Below are 23844 nucleotides of genomic sequence, written 5' to 3' on the forward strand. Positions count from 1 at the left end.
GCTGGGTTGGTATGGCGGAGGTGTAATGTTTTTTGTCACTCAAGGCATTTATGGCGCAGCTACAGAGTCCAAGACAAATTTCCCTGAACGGGACAATAAAGTTTATCGTATCGTATCGTATAATGTAAGAGATAAACTTGGGAAGTGTCACAGTGATATCTGTTAGTTTAAATTTTGACCCTGTTCACCTTTAGTGTCTCACTTATAATGAAACTTTAATAAAAAGCAGCTGATTTAAGGAACCAGGTGGAGAAAACCTGAAATATATTTATTGATCTTGAAGCAGATGGATTCTATCTCTATAAAACATGAGATGAATTAATTTTTCATCAGATCTTTATTACATCATTTTATAAAACTGCTCTGATCACCTGTTAATGTGAGAAGTTCAAGTACTGGACAAAATGTTGGGAAGATTAAACTGTAAAACTGTGACACTAATGAGGATTAATGTGTTTATATAAAGTAAATGTTCTGGTTTAATCACATCAGTCACTGTAATACACTGCTTTTTCTGATGGTATTTTCTGTTTATATTAGTTTATCATGTTTTGATGATTGATCCATCTGCCCTTATGTTTTTATCGTTATAAAACTCAACATAATTCAAATTATATTAATATTTTAAATACATCCGGGTCTGAACACAGTTGAATTTCATTGATCAGTTTGCATTTTAGGATTTCATTTGTCTTTTTAAATAGAAAATCAATCATCAATATTTTATTAATATAAGTTATTTAACTGAGAACAGAGAAGGAAAAAAAAAAAAGTAAAAATTCCACATAATGATTCCTGATGTGTTTGATTTTCAATATTATTTTCTTTTATTTGACCAAATTTCTTGTAGAAATGTTTAAATTCTTTGTTTCTCCATCCGACCTGAACTCACCTGCAGATGAAGAACTGTAGTTGTTGGTTCTTGTGTCTTTATTTTAAAAACCGCAGCGGGCAGAGCTCCAGATGTGTGAACTGAACGACAGCGACTCATCCAGATGTTTTTATTTATTTACAGGTGGTTGATGAACAGAATAAATAATTGACCTCTGTGACCTTTGACCTCGTTCTCCATGATCGTCAAGAGTCTGGTCACTGGAGTCTCCATTATAGCAGGAAATGAAACCATAAAACCAGGAACCAGCTGACTGACGATGATGATGATGATGATGTCAGCCGTGTGGCCCCGCCCCCTCGGCGGTGGGCAGGTCGGTGGGCGGAGCCAGCAGCTCGTCCACTTCCTCCTGCAGCGCCGACGCCTTCTCACTGAGCAGCATCTGCAGCACAGTATTTTTTTTTTTTTTTTTTACAATCTGGACCTTATTTCTAGCATAAAATACGATCATTTCCTCCCCCAGATAACTTTGGTGTCATTACAAGTGGTTGTGATGAAATGAGCTCCAGCCGAGAGGCGCGTATATCCGTATAATGGAGTCTACAGGGCAGCAGAATGCAGCCTCTAAATAACACATTATCTGCAGAGAAACTCCTTCATTTCACCAATATTTAGTTCTGATAGGCTAGTGCTATTCCCCTCTGAGTCCGGGGTTAGCTGTTATCAACATCCGGGGTCTGTAGGTTGACCTACTGACCTCTGACCTGGATGATGTCATCACTGAGCACTGCCCGGCTCATTCTGTAGTAGTAGTAGTAAACCTTTATTTAAAGGGACAACGAGGAGTTTCTATTTGGTTATAAAAAAGTCTCACGTTAATGTGGATGAATCTACGTTACCACTTGTTAATGGGCCCATTTTCGATAAATATATCGTTTTGTCTCTATCGTTATTTTGTTATTTTAATTAATGGTGGAAATGCTGGTTGAGCCGACCAGCGTTTCTTTACTTTCGGTTTCGCGGACGCTCATGAGAATAACGCCGCCATATTGCCGTTTATGGTCGGGACTACGACGGTAACTGAACCTCTTTGAACCTCTGACTTTAATTCTTGATGAATGAAAACATGAGTCTGCCGGTAGAAGAATTCTACGGTGTGCGCAGAGGCTCATAAATGTTGTGTGAAAACGCTTCGCTTTTCCAAAACTCCTCGTTGTCCCTTTTATTTAACCAGGCAAGAATTGCTAAGAATACATTCTTATGAAGGCAATGGCCTGGTAGGAGGTGAAATACCTCCTAAGGGCAAGGGAGAGGGGGAGTATAATATATGATTCTGATAATAATCATTCCGCTTCGGCATTCGGGTCCATTTTTATCTCAACTAGCCGGAGCTTTAGTGAGTCCAGGTTGAGGAGAGGAAGCCTGTGGAAGCTGAACTTCATCCAGCTGCTCATTTTGTTCTGACAAGTCGGAAACACGCAGAAACGAACCATAGCATTAGCGCTAGCAACAAGCCACACCGCGCTCAGACCCCGGATGTTGATAACAGCTAACCCCGGACTCAGAGGGGAATAGCACTAGCCTATCAGAACTAAATATTGGTGAAATGAAGGAGTTTCTCTGCAGATAATGTGTTATTTAGAGGCTGCATTCTGCTGCCCTGTAGACTCCATTATACGGATATACGCGCCTCTCGGCTGGAGCTAATTTCATCACAACCACTTGTAATGAACCAAAGTTATCTGGGGGAGGAAATGATCGGATTTTATGCTGGAAATAAGGTCCAGGTTGTAAAAAAAAACGTTTATTATCCTTTAATGACATCACAGCCGCCGCCATGATGATGATGAAGGAGGAGGAGGAGGGGGAGGAGCCTCACCTTCGCCGACGCTACGATCTGATTGGCCTGTTTCCTGTAGAGGTTTTCTATGGAGCGGGACAGGAGGGCCGGGTCGGCGTTGGCCAGGTGAGTCAGAGTCTTGTAGCCGGCGTCGTACAGCTGCTTCGCCCGACACTGGAACACACACAGGTAATCAATTAAATGATCAACATATTGGTGATTGATTGATTGATTGATCAATTGATGTCTCAGAACATCTTTCAGCTCAATAAAAAAAAAAACTGGAGAAGAATTCACAGATTCCAGTTTAATATGTTTGGTCTCATTTGTAAAGAAATAAAGAAATACAATTAATTGATTGATTATTGGAACAGCTGCAGATTAACAACTAATCAGATTCAGCATGAGACTGTTTTTGTTTAATTAGAAGCAGGTTTGTTTCCATCTCTCTCTCAGAGCTGAAACTGATCAGTATTTATTGATTATTGAGTCAGATGTTTGTTCTGGTTTCTCATTCACTCTGATGTAAAATGAGCAGCAGCAGATGACTTCAAATGATCGATCGATTATCAATCGCTAGATCCATTGATTGATTGATCAATTGATGTCTCAGAACGTCTTTCAGCTCAATAAAAGTCAAAGAAAAAACTGAAGAATTCACAGATTCCAGTTTTGTCTTATTTGTTTAAAAAAATAAAAAATATGATTGATTGATTATTGGAACAGCTGCGGATTAACAACTAATATCTGTCAGATTTCAATCAGATTCATTGACAATGAGACTTTTTCTGTTTAATTAGAATCAACTGGAGAAGAATTTACATTTTACAGTTTAAGAAGTTTTGTCTTATTTGTTAAAAAATAAATAAATGATAAATAACATTGATTGAATGATTTATTTATTTATTATTGGAACAGTTGCAGATGAACAACTAATATCTAATCTGTCAAATTTCAATCAGATTCATTGATCATGAGACTTTTTTTGTTTAATTAGAACCAGGTTTGTTTCCATCGCTCTCATGTCTGATTGATCGACATCAAATCAGAGCTGAAACTGATCAGTATTGATCGATTATTGAGTCAGAAATAAAAGTGAAATGTTTGTTCTAGTTTCTCATTCACTCTGATGTAAAAAGAGCTGCAAATAATCGATCGATTATCAATCACTAGTAGATTCTCTCTTCGCTCCAACACCGGACTCAAACCTGCGTCTCTCCGTGACCTTTAACCCCGGGGCGTGTGACTGACCTCCATGACCCCGGTGACCTCCATCAGGGGGACGAGCTCGGCCTTCACACAGTAGCTCAGCCGGCGGGTCAGCTCGGTCAGCAGCGCTCGGAACGGCCACAGCTCCTCCAGCTCCTACACACACACACACACACACACACACACACACACACACACACACACACACACACACACACACACACACACACACACACACACACACACACACACACACACACACACACACACACACACCTCTTGTTAACGGTACTGTTCCTTCTTTCCTCCTTTCCTTCTGTCCATCCTTCCTTCCCCTCTCTCTCTCCTTTCCTTCTGTCCCTCCCTCCATCCTTCCTTCCCCCCCCTCTCTCTCCTTCCTTTCTCCCTCCCTCCTTCCCCTCTCTCCCTCTCCTTTCCTCCCTTCCTTCTGTTCCTCCACCCCTTCTTCCTTCCTTCCTCCTCTCTCTCCCTTCCTTCTGTACCTCCTTCCCCCCTCTCTCCTTTCCTCCCTTCCTCCCTCCTTTCCTCCCTTCCTTCTGTCCCTCCATCCTTCCTTCGGCGTGGCCTAATGTCTGTGAGGGGGCGTGGCCTGTTACCTGGGTGAAGTGCAGCACGCAGGAGCAGAATGCGGAGGAGGAGCTGAGCAGCGTCTGGACGAAGCCTCGGCTCAGCTGGAAGCGACTCGACACCAACCACAGGTCTGTTTCCTTCAGCAGAGAGAACAGGACCAGAGCCAGGTACATCCTGCCCACCACCGCCGCGTCCGCGCTCTGACCGCACAGAGACACACAGAGAGAGGGTTAATACCAACCAAACACATCTAATCCAGCCAATAAAACTGGACACAACTGGAACAGAATGAAAGGAGCCACAAGGCCAATAAACGATCTGTTGGAGCTATTTATTTATTTATTTAATGTTAGTATTTAGTGCTGTTTAGTTTAGTATTTCATGTAGTGAGTATATCTGAATCAATTTATTTGATTTCATTAACACTTTACAATAAGGGTCCCTTAATTAACGTTACTGTATTATGTTTTATTTCTTTTAACATGTCCAAAATAAACTGTAACTAACTAACTAAATAGTACATTATTAAGCATTAATATATAAAGTAATGTGTAGTAATAATAATTGTATTATTCAACTTTTATTATCACTTAATAATTTATTAACTAACTTTGAGTAGTAAACATTAATTAACTGCTTACTAATAGGCTACATTAATTAATGTGTTTCCTAATCCTAAGTAATATAATAATGATTGTTAATATATCTGTAAACAGTTAATTAATGCTTTATAATGTAATGTACTAACTAATGTTAATTAAGGGGCCCTTATTGTAAAGTGTTACCCATTATAATTAGATTTCTTATTACCGTATTTGTTTAGTTTAGGTGTTCTCTTATTTATTATTTGTGTTTTGGTTAATTCACCTGAGATTATATAGGTAGGCTGTTGGTAAGGGACCAGCATGCACCTGGGTGGGCTAATGGGTTTTACCACAGGGTTTTTCTTTGTTCTTTGTTCGCTGCTTTTCTGGTTAAATGAAACAGGGTTTTTTTTGTTGAAACTGGACATTTGATTGGACATTTATGTTTTTCTTCCTCTCCGTCTACACCACAACCCATAGTGCAGCAGTGGCAGTGGCCCTTTGATTTTTATGATTTAAAGTTTGTCAAAACAAACCAAATGGCTACTACACTATTTAAATATAAAAACAGAAAGAAACTCCTAGAATGAGTCGTGGGTGGAGTCACATGACTCTGGAGTGTTGTGGAAACTAAAAAAAGTCAACATTTTGGGCACAAATAAGTTGCGTCAGCCAGCGCTTGACTCATGTCCTGTCAGGTGTCTTTGTAAAGTTCTCTAAAATTGTCATTTTCTCTGTATCAGCAACAAATCATAAAAGTACGACTGACAATAACACCAAACGACCAAAGTTTGATCCCTTTCTATATTCTGAAGGTTTTTACAGAGGAGCTTGTTGATACAGTATATCAATCACAGCCTGATTTATACAACATTTACAAAGTGATAAAGAGAGATATCCACAATCCTCCTCTGTAAAAACTTCTGACTCTAATATGTCGACAAAATAAAACAAGAATTTTGAAAGTAGCTTCATCCATTGTTCAGATTTCTGTTCTGGAAATATATGCAAATTAGCACATATTTAATTAGATATTGCATCATTTAAACATAAAAAGTGTCACAGTGATATCTGTTAGTTGAAAACAGAGAAAAACTCCATGGCACTGTCTTCTCTTTAAATCAATAAAATAACTTTATTTATCTGGCATCGTCACAATTATTAAAAATAACTCTAACGTAAAGAGTCTTTTTTCTTTTTGACTCCCTGTTGAAGTCTTGATGAGTTATTTTTAACGTCATTGTGATGATGCCTGATAAATAAAGGCATTTTATTGATTTAAAGCAACACTAAAGAACTTTCATTTGTGGTTGAGTTTGGGCGGCGCCTGTGGACCGAAGCGGTAGCGTTCTGCCTGAAGGAAGACTCCATTTCCCATGAGCACCAGCGCGTAGCGACGTAAACATCCTAATCTCCCGGTCGCGTGCAGCTGGATTAGAAATTAACAGAAGACGGGTCCAAACTACGTTTCTGTGTCCAGCGGCTGTTTGAGCGATGAGATAATATCTAACTGTGGCTAAACAATGTGACGATGTTGACAATAAGAAATGTTTAACTTTGTTTCAGTACCATATGTAGTGTTGGTCTAAAGACAGTTTCTCTCTGTTTTTACTCCTACATCTCTCTCTCCAAAGAGCACCTCTAATTGAGAGACGAGTCCAGGAAGCTCTTCCTTGTTTGATCAGTTTTTTAAACTATTTAAATAGTTTGTTCGTCATATAAAAGTGAGAAAACCAACCGTCTAAAGGAGGAAACAGTCACATTATTGAGTTTCCTGGTTGACAGTTTGTTAGTAGCTGGAGGTGAAGCTATGGAGGACGTCAGAGTAAATCTGCTGCTAGGATTTTCTCTCTGAATCGGATTTGGTTCTTGGTAAGAAATATCTACACAGTGACAAGTTGTTGGATGATAAATTAATAATTAGCATTAATTCTGTCAGAATAAACATGTTAATCACCACAACTGATTAAATAAAAACCGTAAGAACAATGTTGGTAAATGATTAAAACACCTTTTACTACTGTAACGAATATGGGAATGATTAAATAAAGAGGTAAATTAGACTGCTAATTTTACACTCTTCCTCACATCAGGACACATACACACAAACTGACTTTTTTAGGTTTTAAAAAATCCTTATTTGGGCGCAGAGACCTCAACCCCCCCCCCCACCAAATGTTTAACCTAAAGTTAAAGAGCTCATCATCATCATCATCATCATCATCATCATTGTTGTGTCCTCTCACATTTTTCACCGCCTGTCCTGCAGCTTTTCTGGCCACGAAGCTTTCAGCCACGCCGACGGCCGCAGACATCTTCTGTTCAGCCACCGACAGCAGAGTGAACTGGAGACAAAGAGACAAAGAGACACACAAAGACACAGCGTCACACAGAGACAGAGACGAATCTGTCCCTCCAATGTCTTCATGCAAAGGTTTTTAAAAGAACACATCAGCGACCTCTGCTCCTTCTGTAAACAGACTCTAGAGCAGCTTCGTCCTCACCTGCAGACTTACTTTTCTCTGTCAACACATTGAAAGAAACTTTGTTCTGGGTAATACAATGTATCGTTCTGTTTCTTTTCAGTCCCATCCTCCCAATAACATTAATATCTCTCTTAGAGAGTCACTAGACGACAGGTCAGCAACCTTCATTAATGCTCTGTACTAACGTTAGGGCAAGATACCGTAATCTTTTTGTTGCTTTATCTCTTTTCTTTTCTGGTCATGTTTCTTTTTAAATGTTTTCATTAATGCTTTTAATGTTCCTTCTTTTATTGTGAAGCACTTTGAGCTACAATAATTGTATGAAATGTGTTATATACTATTAATATTATATAATTAACTTAGGGTGTATTCACACCTGTTTAGTGCGCACCCTGGTGCGCACCAAATGTTAAAATGATACAATGTTTCATTTTTCAGTTAGTGCGGTTGCTTTCACACCTGCTTTTTGTCACTCGGGACCAAACTTGGAGAACGTCACGTCTCCATGACGACCGGTTGAAATCTGGAAGCGCTGATTGATAAAACTTTCATGATGGAGACTCAAGTAGAGCCGGTTGTTAGTAGCTCTGGTCATTTATTTCTATATTGTTTGCATGTATAACTCTGTTTGGTACTTCCGGCTGGTTTCCGGTTGCGTTCACCCAGCTCGGTCCCGTCAGTTCCCGGTTAAACGTTAAACACGGCGGACCTCTGCTGCTGCAGCTCGGTAATCAGCTGCTCCGCGGACCCGAGGGACGGACGCCGACCTGTCCGGTGTCTGAGCGACTCAGCGGACTCGCACCGACCGGCTGCCCCGCTGCTGCTGCTTCGTTTGTGGGGACAGAGCTCCGCAGCACCGGAGCACCGGGCGGTCTCCCCCCTGCGTTAACCCGTTGTCAGCGACTACGGGAGCCCTTTTAGCTCAAACGTGTTGAGTTCGCCTGGCAGTTGGCTCGCACCAGAGTGTGGTTGCTTTCACACCTAAACTAGTGCGCACCAGAGTTCGGCTGGAGCCGAACCGAGACCACCTCCTCAGGCCGCACTAGTTTTGGTGCGCATTAGAGTGCGATGTGCTTTCACACCAACCCAAACTGGACCAAATTTAGTGCGCACCAGATTTAGTGCGCACTAACACTGCAGGTGTGAATACACCCTTAATGATTATGAATAAGCTCATATTCATAACCATAAATTCACTGACCCAACTTCATGTTTTTGCCGTTTTGAAAAGGAAATCACACAACACATCAACACAATCAGTCTGGAGATCTGAAAACAAGAAAGACGTAAAGACTCTGGAGTTACGTTCTTTGTTTCAATGCTTTTGAAATGTGTGTTTTAATACTTTTAATATATGCATTTTCTTCTCCTGCATATTATGATACTAGATCGCCTGTTTGATCTCCTGGCATCACTCTACTCCCCTCACTCAAACTGTAAATGACAAAGACAGAGAGAGTCTGTACCTGTCTGAAGTAAACCATCCAATCCGGTTTGACCTGAGCCACCAGGTCGTAGGGCGTCACCAGGTAGACCAGGTGCAGGTAGCTGTTGAGCATCAGAGCCTCCAGGCCGCGGGACAGGTCTCTGTAGAGGACGTCGCTGTAGGACAAGTCCACCGAGCCTGAGGGACACAGGACGTCAGGTTGGTTTGTTTTACAGAGGTTCCCTGAACGCCTCACATGTTAAAGGGATTGCCATAATCCCTATAGTCATAGCAGTAGGTTCGTTACCTTTAATTGGCGGTGCAAGCTATTTTTAGAACGGCGGAGCAGAGCCGTGAGCTGCTCAGAGCTACGCTACGGAGGCTCATTATGGGATTTCTTGGTTTCCCTCATCAAACTCATCAAATACACAATCCAACAACTCCACAACGCTCTGGTGGACAAGTTGTGAGCTGCACATTCACCACGCTATGAGATAATAACACAACGTTACCAGACAGAGTTGTTTTAGAGGGAAATTCATGCAAAACCACTGATGCACGTTGCCTTCAGGGACAGTTTTTCATCAACAGTCTCTGTATTTCCCTCTAAAACAACTCTGTGTGGTAACGTTGTGTTAGTATCTCATAGCGTGGTGAATGTGCAGGTCACAACTTGTCCACCAGAGCGTTGTGGAGTTGTTGTATTTTGTATTGAGTTTGATGAGGGAAACCAAGAAATCCCATGAGCCTCCGTAGCGTAGCTCTGAGCAGCTCACGGCTCTGCTCCGCCGTTCTAAAAACAGCTTGCACCAACAATTAAAGGTAACAAACCTACTGCTATGACTATAGGGATTATGGCAATGGGCCAATTTGCCAAAATGTTGAACTATCCCTTTAAACTGTCAGTAGAAGCTACAGTGATGTCACAGCGACATCACCACCGTCACCTTTGTACGTGGCGCGTCCGAGCTTGGTGACCTCCAGGGTTTGATGGCCCTCCGTCGTCACGGTAACCAGCTCCTTCTCCTTCAGCCGGTCGACACACTGCGCCACCGCGTCGCTCAGCGGACGGTCCGCACACAGCTCGGCCTGCTGCACCCACAGCAGCGTCCCCTTCAGGAACTCCCACAGCTGCTCCACCGACGTGCACATCTGCAGCACACACACACACACACAGTTAGTATAGTTTTTAAAATTAAAATAGTTTTTATTTTCATTTAGTGTCTCAGTTTGCTTTTTTATTTCAGTTTAGTTTTAGTCAGTTCAACAAGTGATGAAGCAGTTTTTATTTAGTTTGTATTTCAGGTTTTAAGCCTCTGTCAGATGAACTTCCACATTTGTAGGATTTGTCTAAAGCTGCAACTAACGATTATTTTCATTATCGATTAATCTGTTGATTATTAAAACGATTAATCCATTAGTTGTTTGGTCAATAAAATGATTTTAAAAAATGTTGAAAAACATCAATCAGTGTTTCTCAAACCACCAGTTGACGTCCTCAAATGTCTTGTTTTGTCCACAAACCAAAGAGAGACTCAGTTTATTGTCATAAAGGAACAAAGAAACCAGAAATATTCACATTTAAGAAGCTGAAACCAGAGAATTTGGACTTAGTTTTAATTACTCAAACCGATTATTCGATTATCAAAATAGTTGACGATTAATTTAAACTATGTTTGCTTAATCAATGAATTGTTGTAGCTCTAGATTTTTACCTTTTAGTTGCATCCAATAATGTTCCCATCAGGTTCCATTCACTCTTATCTACCTGTGGGTCGAACTCCAAGTCTAAGAAAACTACAACTAAGCTGATGTGATCTCACTGAACTTTAGTTTCAGTTAGTTTTACATTGTTCGTTTTTTTTTTAAAGTATATTTTGGGGCTTTTTTGCTTTTATTTGTCGGTCTAGTTGAGAGAGACAGGAAATGTGGAGACAGAGAGAGAGGGGACACAGGAGGTGATGGACACAGGGACTCACGTTGAGGCCGATGAGAGACAGGATGAGGCTGAGGAGACCCTTCCCTCCGTCCTGCAGCAGGTTGCTGTAACAGTTCTCCATCGGGGCACAGACCAGAGTCTTCGCCTGGAACACAGGTCAGAGGTCAGAGGTCAGAGGTCAGAGCTGCAGCATCATAACACAGAACCTTTGTTTTCTGTTCTGCTTTAAAACTGTTTTTGCAGCAATGAAAGAGATTTTACAGCGTTGGATTGATCAGCTCCAAATCGTAAATGAATCAGATTTACAGTGTCATCAGGTAAAAGTTTGGACACAATATCTGAAGCAATATCAGTGTTTCATTTTTTTTTTTTTACAGTTTTAAGGCCCTTTCACACTATTTACACACTGTGATAGTTTCCAAAGGGGGGGGCTACTAGCTACTAACGATGCAGGGGGCCCAGACCTTTGCTGAGGGACCCTTTCATTTTGTATCTGTTTGAAAATGTAGGAAAGAAAAAAAAAATGTTTAAAAAGTATAGGGAATTTTTATATATCAATATCTATAGAACAAGATCAATTCCTCTGATTAAGCCTCCATCAGTTTGTTCTCTAAGGTCTGAACCGACTTTAAGTGATTACTTTAAGTCAAAAACTGAGATAAAGAGAAAGCTGAAACTTTAAGGTGGTTTATGTTAAGGAACCCTTAAGGTGGACTGGTAACTGGAGGTGTTGCTGTCCTGTCGTCCATGTCCACACTCACCATGACTCTGTCCTTGCTCTGCAGGATGAGGACGCTCTCTCCCACAGAGTCGATCCCGGCCCGTCCCGCTCGTCCCACCATCTGTTTGTACTGACTCCTCTTCAGGAAGTCTGACGCCACGTACGGAGACCGGAGGATGACTCTGTGGAGAGGACGGGACACACGGGTCAGTCAGTCCTGACTCAGTATCAGACTTTGACATTCACTCTGCAGCAGGTAACTGGAATTCTGTTTAATATGTGGATACGAGACTGGGGCTTTTATTTTGAAAAGTCATTAAAAAAAGGCCGCCATACCTGATAAAGCAACGTTTAATTCATCCACTGGGTCAAATCAAAATCAATTTTTAGCAAATTGGCCCAATGCCATAATCCCTATAGTCATAGCAGTAGGTTCGTTACCTTTAATTGTTGGTGCAAGCTATTTTTAGAACGGCGGAGCAGAGCCGTGAGCTGCTCAGAGCTACACTACGGAGGCTCATGGGATGAATTGGTTTCCCTCATCAAACTCATCAAATACACAATCCAACAACTCCACAACGCTCTGGTGGACAAGTTGTGACCTGCACATTCACCACGCTATGAGATAATAACACAACGTTACCACACAGAGTTGTTTTAGAGGGAAATGCAGAGACTGCTTGATGAAAAACTGTCCCTGAAGGCAACGCGCATCAGTGGTTTTGCATGAATTTTCCTCTAAAACAACTCTGTCTGGTAACGTTGTGTTATCATCTCATAGCGTGGTGAATGTGCAGGTCACAACTTGTCCACCAGAGCGTTGTGGAGTTGTTGGATTGTGTATTTGATGAGTTTGATGAGGGAAACCAAGAAATCCCGTAATGAGCCTCCGTAGCGTAGCTCTGAGCAGCTCACGGCTCTGCTCCTCCGTTCTAAAAATAGCTTGCACCGACAATTAAAGGTAACGAACCTACTGCTATGACTACAGGGATTATGGCAATGGGGCCAATTTGCCAAAATGTTGAACTTTCCCTTTAAATAAGTTTACATCAGACAGATTGATGTTGTTCATATTGTTTTCTATGTCCCTAACTCAACTCTAATGAAGTTTGTCCAAGTGGAGTTGCTGTATGTAGCTGTCAAAGTCAAAGATGGCGCTGTGACGGTAATCTGGAAACCGCTGTGCCTCCTTCAGCTATGTAGCTATGGTAACGTGTAGTGGGCGGAGCCTCACCTGCGGGCCGGTAGGTTGATGCCTGCGGCCAGCGTGGAGGTGCAGGTGAGCAGACACAGAACCCCGGCGGCGTACGCCTCCTCCACCAGCCGCCGCTCCTCCGTGGTCAGGCCGCTGTGGTGATAGGCCAGACCGAACGGCACCGTCCGCCTCAGCACCGGACACAGAGAGCCGCCGCCGCCGGCACGCAGCTCCGCCAGCAGCACCGCCTTCTCCGCCTCGCGGTGCCGCAGGAAGTCCCTGCACCAGAAACACAAGGTCACTGCTGTGGACCGGGACCAGGACCAGTTCTATAGAGAGCCGAAGCGGAAGCAGGAAGTAACGGCGCCATGGGACCTCAACTCTGAAAAAGTCTCCATACAAGTGAACGGGACTGAAAGTTTTATTTCGTGATCTGATTGAATTGTGCCATGAGAAAAAAATATGACCTCTACCTGTTTAAAACATCACGTTTCATGAAGAGAAATCAGCAGTTTATCGTAAAACTATTGTAGAATAAAATTCGGAAGAATTTGTAACCAGAAAGACTCCAGTTGGCGTAGTGACGTCACCACATGCCGCCTTTTCCCGTGTCAGTTGGTGACGTATTTTTTGTGGGACACCAGATCTTTAGTCCGTAGAGCGTCGTCACACAAAATACATTCTTCCGTTGCCGTTTTACGATAAACTGCTTTTTTTTCCCGGATGAAACGTGATGTTTTAAACAGGTAGAGGTCATATTTTTTTCTCATGGCACAATTCAATCAGATCACGAAATAAAACTTTCAGTCCCGTTCACTTGCATGGAGACTTTTTCAGAGTTGAGGTCCCATGGCGACGTTACTTCCTGCTTCCGCTTAGGCTCTCTATAGGACTGTCGATGAATATTTGAAATTCAAATGTATATTCGAATTATAGTGATAAAAATGAAATCTGAATATTAAAATATGATATTCGAATATTAATAATCAGGGATGCAAACGGGTCAGGGCCAAAAAAGAGAGGAATTGTCTGGGGGGAGTGGGGGGGGGTGCTCACCATTAACAAATGATTACATTACAATATCACGGAAAAGTCAATTTCCAGTAGTTCACCCCCAACCAAGTATTGAGTGCAAATAGATGGACATAGTTTTCAGAAGGCCAACATTTCTATATTAAAAATGCTTAAAAAACAAACAAACTTTGCAATATTTCAATTTTGGAGATACTGAATTTTAGGTCTTCACTGAATGTTAGTCATAATTATTACTATTAAAATAAACTGAATAAATAAAGACATGGGATGTTTCATTCAGTGTGTAATGGACATATAGGCCTATATATAATGTGTTAGTTTCACTTTTTGAATTGAACACATTCGCGCCGCTTTGGGTAACGAGCGCGCATGTCGCTACATTGGAGGTAGGCTGTTACCAGTATAATCAGAGACAACCATGAATGAGTTCGCCTCAGTTTCACGTGATTGTCACTGTCAGCCTGTTAGAAAAACATTTTACTGACCCCAGCTGAGACGCTGAGACCCCCCTCCCCAAAACAAAAACTCTTCGGATCTGAACGATTCACACAAGTCTCCTAATTGGTCATGAAAAAAGCGAGTTGCACTTTTCGGCGCGCTGTTTGCATCCCTGAGAACCAGGACCGTCAGTCAGACTCACTCTTTGAGGTACTTGCAGATCATCGCTGCCACGTTCTCACAGTTCTTCTTGGTGGGACAGAAGACCAGACAGGAGTGGGCGGGAATCACCTCGGTAACCAGGGCGATGATGTGGTCCGGGTCCAACTTCTGCATCGCGGCCGAGTACTGGACCCACAGAGACCAGAGAGACCAGAGAGACCAGAGAGACCGGACCAGTCAGAACCACAGCTCTACTACATCTACATCATTTATCCCGTGTCTCTGACGTGTCAGTGAACGCATCGTCACCTTGTAGTTGAGGAGCCGTGAGAACCGGAAGCCGTCCTCCTCCTTCGGGTCGACCTCGTAGATGGTGTCGCTCAGTTTGACGAATTCCTTCAGCTCCACCTGAGGACAGAACCACAGAGGAGACCTGGCTGCTTTAAACTGGTCTGAACTGGTCAGAACCTGATTCTAAATGGTCTAACTAGTTGGACCTGGTCTGAACTGGTAACTTAACTGCTACAACTGATCTAAAGTGGTCTGAACTGGCTTAAACTGGTCTAAACTGGCTTGAAATGGTTGAAGCCTGTATGCCGGTATGAAACCGGTCTGAACTAGTCTGAACTGGTCAAAAACTGGTCTGAAGTCGGTATTAAAGGGTTAGTTCGGGTCTTTTGATATGAATCTATATGGCATCCCCATCATCAGTTACGTGCTGTGACGGTGACTTTCCCCGGACTGTGTCCCGTGAGCGGAGTTCCGGCCTGGTTTCGGTGCTGACGAATGTAGTCCGGCTAGTTGGCTGGGGTCACGAAAATAAAGCGTTTTTCTTCTCAAAACAATATGCATTCAAAAGAGTGATACATTTGCATCACAAAACCGTTGTCCACGAAAAAGTCTGACCTCGCAATCGCTTGGCGCTATTTTCTCTCCCTCCGTATCACTGCGCGCTGCCGCCTGTAGATGGCTGTGCACGTTTCAATCAGCTGTTTCACTGAGTTTACTGCTCGGATAGTTCACATAAACATATCTGATTATGACACAAGTGATGAAGTCATCCCTTGTTTTAGCACAGAGCTAAAGGGAGAGCTTTATGAACCTGATGTGATGCTGAACTTCGTCAGATGGAGTTAAAACGAGCAGACAGAGAGAGGAGGGACAGGGAAGTGACAAGCTGAAGTTAGACCCACAGCTGTTGCTGTGACAGACAGGGTGACCGGGTGATGATCAGTAATGCAGCGCAGTCCGTGATGGAAGATCAGCCCGTGAGCCCGACAAATGTACACACACTCAGACAATCAGGACGATTATTTTTTTCTTGCCGTTATAAAATAGCGAGCCTCCACACCAGCTGCGTCCACTGTGCTCTGAGCCGCAGGTGAGCTGCACGTCAGCTGGCTGGAGCGCCGTTCTTTCTTTTCTTTTTTTCAGCAGCACCGTCCGGTGCAGGTGATGCACGCTGTCTGTCAGTGTATGTTTGTCGGTCTGATCTTCCACCATGAACTGCGCTGCAACGATCACCCACCTCTTTTATATAGGCCTACCTAACAGTCTATGGCTCTAACTCCATCTGACGAAGTTCAGCATCACATCAGGTTCATAAAGCTCTCCCTTTAGCTCTGTGCTAAAACAAGGGATGGCTTCATCACTTGTGTCATAATCAGAAATGTTTATGTGAACTATCCGAGCAGTAAACTCAGTGAAACAGCTGATAGAAACGCGCACAGCCGTCTACAGGCGGCAGCGCGCAGTGATACGGAGGGAGAGAAAATAGCGCCAAGCGATTGCGAGGTCAGACTTTTTCGTGGACAACGGTTTTGTGATGCAAATGTATCACTCTTTTGAACGCATATTGTTTTGAGAAGAAAAACGCTTTATTTTCGTGACCCCAGCCAACTAGCCGGACTACATTCGTCAGCACCGAAACCAGGCCGGAACTCCGCTCACGGGACGCAGTCCGGGGAAAGCCACCGTCACAGCACGTAACTGATGATGGGGATGCCATATAGATTCATATCAAAAAACCCGAACTATCCCTTTAATGAAGTTATGTGTCACTTGTCTCAGTGATTCTACTTCAGTTTCTACTTGACTCTTATGATCCAAGCAGCTCCACAGGTTTCAGTGTGTGTGTGACCTCTGACCTCTGACCCCTGACCCCCCTGTCCTCTCACCCCTCCAGGATGTCCACGCGGTGGTCTCTGGGTTGTCCCACGTCCGGTCCAAACAGCCCGGCGCCGCGGTACAGCTGCGACTGTGACATCATCTCTCTGAGACGAGCGAAGTCCAGGCCGAGCTGGACGCCGTCCACGCGCACGCCGGCCTTCTTCTCAAAGCTGTTGGGCTCTGACCACACACACACACACACACACACACACACACACACACACACACACACACACACACATATGAGTCAGCCGCCCGTCGCCTAGCAACAGAAACATCAAACAACTTCCTGTGTGGCATTTTTATGAGACGACGGACGCCTCAGGACGGAAGTGAAACAACAACACACACACAATCTGTCACGTTACAAGAGTTTATGAAGCAGAGGAAGCAGAAGAAAAAGAAGAAAAAGGTTTATTATTATATTATTATTAACAGGAGATTTAAACTGATTCTGTCACTTTGACCCAGTTTGGTTCTTGTTCGTCATGTGAGCCACTGATTAACATTTATCAGTTAATCAATGACTCAATTAGTGATCTGACAGATTCATTATTGTTGTTCTGAGAACAATCGCGTGGTTTCATTTTCAATCTGATGAACTGAAGAGACGTCGACTTCTGTTTCTGAGACGCTGAACTGAACTAACCAATAAAACCAGAGCTGCAGGTATTGATTATTGATCATCTTTAAGTATCTTTATGTAAATGTGATGCTGTTATGTGTTGGAGCGTTCTGTATCTGTGGACAAACGTGCGGAAGTGAATTTCCCGAGAGGGGACGGAGTAAACCAACTTATCAGTTAAGTCAATATTTATATTCAAGGCCAAATCAAACAGGAACTTGAATTAGATTTTAATATATTTTTTTAATAAAGTGCGAAGTGGAAAAAAAAATCACAACAAATCGAGGCAAGTTAGAAAAACGATAAATGGGAAAAATTTAAGTTTGATGAAGTAGTAACTGTCAATTTAATGTTTGTATGTTTACATCCTCATTTTGTTTTAAACCTTTTTCTGTTTTGTTTAGTTTATTTGTTCTGGTTGGTGGCGTCACATTGTTATTACATTTATATGTACATGTCTGTTTCATAAAATAAAATAAAAAAACAACTTATCAATTGTAACTGATTGTTTGCTTCATAAAATATGAGGAAGTTGTTCTCTACTGGCTCTTTCAACTATCTATACTGTCTCCACTCTGTCTCTTCTGTCTCTACTGTGTCATTACTCTCTCTCCTCTGTCTTTACTGTCTCTACTCTGTCTCTTCTGTGTCTCTATTGTCTCTACTCTGTCTCTTCTGTGTCTCTATTGTCTCTACTCTGTCCCTTCTCTCTCTACTCGGAGGGTAAGTTGGCGTTTTCAAAGTGGAAACAGACACTACTTTAATCTCCTTGAGGTAAAAGACAAGAACATACACACACTTTCTCTCTGAGCGTCTCCGCCTGCAGACAATATTTGACACATGAAGTAAACACATTGGCCTTTGGTCACCCCTAGATATTATGGTATTAAACTACATCTTTTTATTTAACTAGGCTAGTTAAATCACAGTAGCATATACTGATGTGTTGAACTTACAGGCTTGTTACTAAGTATGTATTAATTATCATGATAAATAAAACTCAACCTGTCACACAGCTCCATGTTGTCTCTGTGTGGTGTTCAGGGACAGTCAGGACAGTCAGACAGAGGACAGAGTTTATATTAATGCACCGTGACACTGTGGCAGGTCTCTGTCCGTCTTCACCACAGATCACAGATCAGCTGGAGGAGGAAAACTCAGCTGTTCTCTCCACCGCGACGTGCGCCTGGCGGTTTGTTTATTTTTTTTCCATATCAAGCTCCGGTAGCACAGCAGGACGCTGTGCAGCTTCTGCTCACCTGACTCTGTGCAGCTTCTGCTCACCTGACTCTGTGCAGCTTCTGCTCACCTGACTGTGTGTAGCTTCTGCTCACCTGACTCTGTGCAGCTTCTTCATTAAATCCAAACAGTCCGACACAGCGACGCTCTGCTCCTCTTTGACTCCAAAGTCTCTGTAGCTCATCAGCTGGAACTCGCCGTCGTGGACCAGAAGCGACGGCGGCGTCTCGGACTTCCAGAGCAGCTACAGCAGCGTTGTGACCTCAACCATGGTTGATGAGAGCAGAAATGTTGTTGTTGTAGTGGTGCGTCGCGTGGCGTAGTGGTTAGAGCCATTTACTGCGTGTCATTCCCCCTCTCTCTGCCTTCCCGTTTCCTGTCTACTGTAGCCTACTATCCATAAAGGCATAAATGCCCCCAAAAAAGAAAAAAAATGTTGTTGTAGTGAAAATGGGCGGGCTCGTGAATTTTTTGACATTAAAAAAAAAAAAAAAAAAAAAAAGCGAATTTTTTTGAGACCAGTCCAAACGAGCGATAAATCGCAAATCTCGCGTATCTCGCGTTTGGTCGCGCGTCAAAGCTCGAGCGAAAAAAAAGCGTTCCTCGTGTTTGGCGGGAAGCCCCTTGCGGGTCTTCCCGCCAAACACGATGAAAAGGACGAAGACGCGAAGGTCCCGTCGCCATAAAAGAATCGGGTGTAGCGTCGCAAAAAAAAAAAAAGTCGCGTTTACCGCGTCTCGCGCCTAATCGCGTCTCGCGCCTAATCGCGTCTTTGCGTCACGGCCTTTTACACCGCGGACGTAACGAATAAACGGTGACGGTGTGAACGAACAACATAGAACAGGACCAGACGTGGCGTTGTTTCCTCTTTTCACCGACAGCTCCACTCTCCCTCACTTACACTAACTACTGTTATTGTTGAGGCAGAGAATTGTGGGATTTGTAGTTTTTGACCAATCGCAGGTTGTGCTCTTTCTTTTTTGTGATTCTCCCGGTTCACACATGTATTTTTTTTAGGGGCAAATGCGAGTGAAATGTTCGCCCATGGTGGGAATAAGAAAATGTAAGACCTGTCTAAAATTATTTAAGACTTGAACACAATAATTCAACAAATTTAAGACATTTTAAGACCTAACATTTAGATTTTCACATTTTAGACTTTTTAAGACCCCGCGGATACCCTGTTATTTCATATAAAAGTTTAAGTGCATACATATTTTATGATGCTGTGTATTATATATTATATATTTAGGACCATCTTAGAATTTTCTAATAAATGTAATACTTTTTAAGGCCTTAATTTTAGATACATGAATTTAAGACTTTTTAAGGATCCGCGGATACCCTGAGAAGTTGTGCGCTCGCAGCAGGACAGATAATCAGATGGATAATCGGTAAAGTTAATAATTTCACTTAATGTGGCTATGAATAAATTAATTTCGATGTTTCGCCTGTTTTTAAACGTAAATCTTGAATAGGTCTCCGCTGTTTTCACATTTAAAAAGGTCTTTGTTGTCTTTGTACAGAGACAATATGAGATTTGCTTGTAGGCAGCCACAGCACTTAAAAAACCCACTGTAACCTATTTTCATAGGCACACCAGCCTCGCTTTCAATAAAACACACACTCGCATTCCATAATTGCGATCAGTGAAATATATGAAAACAATAAAATACAATTTAAAAATGAGAGAAAAAAAATCCAAATTCTTCGACATATTTAAACTTAAAAAAAAGAAAGAAAAAGTAACGCAATAGTTACTTTCCCTGGTAACTAGTTACTATTATAGTGAAGTAGTGGAGTTACTAACTCAGTTACTTTTTGGGAGAAGTAATTAGTAACCATAACTAATTACTTTTTTAAAGTAACGTTCCCAACACTGCTCTCTGTACTCTGTCTCTTCTGTCTTTACTGTCTCTACTCTGTCTCTTCTATGTCTCTACTATGTTTCTTCTGTGTCTCTACTGTCTCTACTCTGTCTCTTCTATGTTTCTACTGTCTCTACTATGTCACCACTATGTCTCTTCTGTCTCTACTCTGTCTCCTCTGTGTCTCTACTTACTCTTTTGTGTCTCTACACTGTCTATTGTGTCTAAACTGTCTCTACTGGCTCTTCTGTCTCTTTCAACTATCTATACTGTCTGTAGTGTCCTTTCTCTTCCTCCAACCATAAAAAGAAAGTCACTTACACGGTGGCTGATAACACGATGTTGACGCGTGCATATCGGTGCAATTAAAACCATTCCAAACCAAGGTTTCAATGTTAACTCAAAAGCTGATTTATTTCCACAAAATAACTTAACTACAGTACTGTCACGCCATGTCACGGTAAAGAAAACGTGTGCTCCATCAACCACACCTGTGGCTTGTTCGTCTCAATCAAATAACCCCTCGTGACCCTGATGAGCGGAAGTAACAACCAAAAATCTACCAAAATAAAACACCAAATAAAAGGGCAAAATGGCTCTTACACTGTCTCTATTATGTCTCTTCTGTCTCTACTGTGTCATTACTCTCTCTACTCTGTCTTTACTGTCTCTACTCTGTCTCTTCTATGTCTCTATTGTCTCTACTATGTCTCCACTCTGTCTCTTCTGTCTTTACTGTCTTTACTCTGTCTCCTCTGTGTCTCTACACTGTCTATTGTGTCTAAACTGTCTCTTCTGTGTCTCTATTGTCTCTACTATGTCTCCACTCTGTCCCTTCTGTCTCTACTCTGTCTCCTCTGTGTCTCTACAGTCTCTATTATGTCTCTTCTGTTTCTCTACAAATTTCTTTATAGAAAAAAAGAATCACAACAAATCGAGACAAGGTAGAAAAACAAAACAATAAATGTAAGAAATGTAAGTTTGATGTAGTAGTATCCTAACTGTCCATTTAATGTTTGTACGTTTACATCCTTGTTTTGTTTTGAACCCTTTTCTTGTTTGTTTTTGTCGGTGGCGTCACATTGTATGTGATTAAATTTGTATGTAAATGTCTGTTTCATTAAAAACGTATCAATAAACTGACTATTTCTTCATAAAACATGAGGAAGTTGTTCTCAGACTCTGTATTAACTTTGACTCTTCTGACCAGTGACGTCAGGGCAGTGTGTGTGTGTGTGTGTGTGTGTGTGTGTGTGTGTTTTGCCTCCGTACCGTTGCCTAGCTCCCAGTGCATCCTGTATCCTCTGGACTCGGCGTACTGCAGCAGCGTCCGGGCGTTGGAGCCGTTCCACACGTTGGCCGGCGTCCGCAGCAGCGCGTTGAGGCCGAAGATCAGCTGCAGCCCCGAGCAGTTGGCGAAGTCGTGCAGCAGGTCCACCGTGGTCTCTGGGGGGAAACGGAGAGGCTGCTGCTGTTACCACGGCAACAGAGGAGCAGGAGGAGGAGGAGACAGGTGTGTGTGGACTCGTACCTGTGAACTTGACCCTCCTGTATTTCCTCTGCAGCTCCTCCTTCAGCAGCGCCTCCTGCTGCTGAGTCCACGCCTCCGTCAGACGCCGCTCCAGCCAATGGGGAAGCAGCAGGTGGTCGCAGGTGGGCGGAGCCAAAGGGGCTGGGGGAAGAAGAAAGGAAAAGGGGGCGGGGCCTTTTAGTCACAACTAGAGCACTGGAAAAGAGAGTAACGAGTGACTCCCGTGGTAAGGGTTTTGCGCCCCGAGTGGCAGGATATGGGTATTGCAAAAGCGCCCAGAAAACTCATTCACTCCAATGTATGTGTGTTGCCCACTTGCTTGTAAATTGATGAAAACGGCCGTGTTTTTGTTTTTAGGTGTCTTGGTCATATCAAATTATACTTATAATTTGTTTATTACAAAATGTAGATTGAAACATTAAAGCAGAAGTAAGTGATCCGGTGGTTTTGTCTAACTTCCTGTCAGCAGATGGAGTTAGCAGTCCCCGCCATCGTCCCTACGTCACCACATTCACGCGCATCCCTTGGCTGCACACACAGAGAGGACCGCCCCTTTATGCCGTTCTCTCTCCTCATTGGATAAAGGTTGTAGGATACAAGGAAAGTTTTCTCCTCGGCTCAGAGCAGAGTGACTGACAGACCCGTGTTTCAGACCAAACACTCTATAGAAGTGATTGCTGTCGGAAGATACAACTATTTAAGACTTAGATTAACACAAACATTCTGCTTACTTCTGCTTTAACTAATTATCTTCCTCTGGAGCGGCCTGGCCGAATAATTTCCTTCGGGATGAATAAAGTTATATCTATCTATCTGTCTATCTGTCTGTCTATCTATCTATCTAGTCACAACACCTGAGTTCAGAGTTTTTATCCATAAACACCAGTCAAATACATAAAAGTTGTGTTTGGAGGAGCTTTAAAAAAAAAAAAATCTAATCACACAATAACAATAACCTTTCAATATTATTGATCGTGCTGATCGATGGGCTGCTGTTACCTGAGTGAACACCTGAGCTGCGTCTCTGAGGGCTGAACACCATGAAGTCCTGTCTGGTTCCTCCAAACCGGACGAAACCTGGAGCCAGAGCTCGAGCCATCGTCCTCAACTTAGGAGACCTGGAGACCACAAAACCATGACGACGACGACGAGTTAAAGAACAAACTAAAACAGTGGGATTTATCCTCATTATCATTATTATTATCAATATGAGATGACGACCTTTGTTTTGTTTTTTAAAGACAAAGACTTTCACTCTGAATGTTTTCATTCTGACTGGACATGTGACTTTACATGTGACTTCATTTCCACATTAAGGGAGAATCAAATCACTGTGACGTTAAATTTAGATTTTTAAAACTCAATAAAGTGGAAAAACATCAAGTCTCTTTGGTTTAAAGTTGTTGTTTTTTTCTTTCTAACCTTTGTTTCACTTCACATCTGACTCATTAAACATTCAATTTTAACAGAAAATCAATAATCTGTGTAATGATGAGTTCAATTATTGATTAAAAAAGGAGCTAAAACAGTTTTTGGGTTGTTTTTTTTGGTCATTTGAACGCATCACTTCTGATCTAGCTGATGAAAACAACAATCTGACTGATCGATACATGAATGAACAGAGCTCCACTGGTTGGTTGATTGATCGATCGGTGTCATCATCATCCCGGTTGTCCCCATTATGTCTCTACTCGTGTCTACTGTTTCTATTGTGTCTCTACTCTCTCTGTTGTTTCTCTACTGTATCTCAACTGTGTCTCTTTTATGTATATTATGTCTCTACTGTCTCTATTACATCTGTACTGTCTCTTTTATGTCTCTACTCTGCCGCTGTCTCTACTCTAGTGTTGCTTCTGTCTCTACTCTACTCTGTCTCTACTGTTTCTATTGTGTCTCTACTCCCTCTACTGTGTCTCTACTGTCTCTATTACATCTTAACTATGTCTCTATGTCT

The 23844-nt window shown here is 42.4% G+C and overlaps 3 protein-coding genes across 5 annotated transcripts in view; all 3 read right to left on the reverse strand.

Annotated features, from left to right (window-relative positions):
- Positions 1-23844, reverse strand: part of LOC311007956 (helicase POLQ-like) — a 107726-nt gene that overhangs the window by 54396 nt on the left and 29486 nt on the right. The gene's annotated exons all lie outside the window — the stretch shown is intronic.
- The window catches only part of LOC311007958 (heparanase-like), a 30066-nt gene that overhangs the window by 5168 nt on the left and 1054 nt on the right, over positions 1-23844 (reverse strand). The window contains exons 2-6 of one of the 3 annotated variants that reach the window (XR_014596452.1): positions 22890-23008; positions 21891-22031; positions 21632-21805; positions 18587-18884; positions 17383-18536 (exon numbers count right to left, since the gene is read on the reverse strand). Coding sequence is in view for 1 of the 3 variants with exons in the window: in XM_084001384.1 (XP_083857510.1) it covers positions 18838-18884; positions 21632-21805; positions 21891-22031; positions 22890-23008 (481 nt within the window). In the remaining 2 variants the exon portion in view is untranslated. Of the gene's footprint in view, positions 1-17382; positions 18885-21631; positions 21806-21890; positions 22032-22889; positions 23009-23844 lie in introns of those variants that run through there. The other 2 variants (XR_014596451.1, XM_084001384.1) reach the window with 2 other exon arrangements.
- LOC311007952 (helicase POLQ-like) lies at positions 233-16779 on the reverse strand (the record flags this gene model as incomplete). The annotated part of the gene is made up of 13 exons (XM_084001375.1): positions 233-1274; positions 2712-2846; positions 3924-4037; positions 4499-4672; positions 7303-7401; positions 9009-9166; positions 9916-10120; positions 10948-11052; positions 11669-11810; positions 12863-13102; positions 14499-14644; positions 14768-14866; positions 16636-16779. Coding segments are annotated over 13 exons (1866 nt in total), but the record flags the coding sequence as incomplete, so codon positions are not given.

Source organism: Trachurus trachurus (assembly GCF_905171665.1).
Source record: "Trachurus trachurus genome assembly, contig: scaffold_124_arrow_ctg1, whole genome shotgun sequence".
NCBI classification, from domain to species: Eukaryota; Metazoa; Chordata; class Actinopteri; order Carangiformes; family Carangidae; genus Trachurus; species Trachurus trachurus.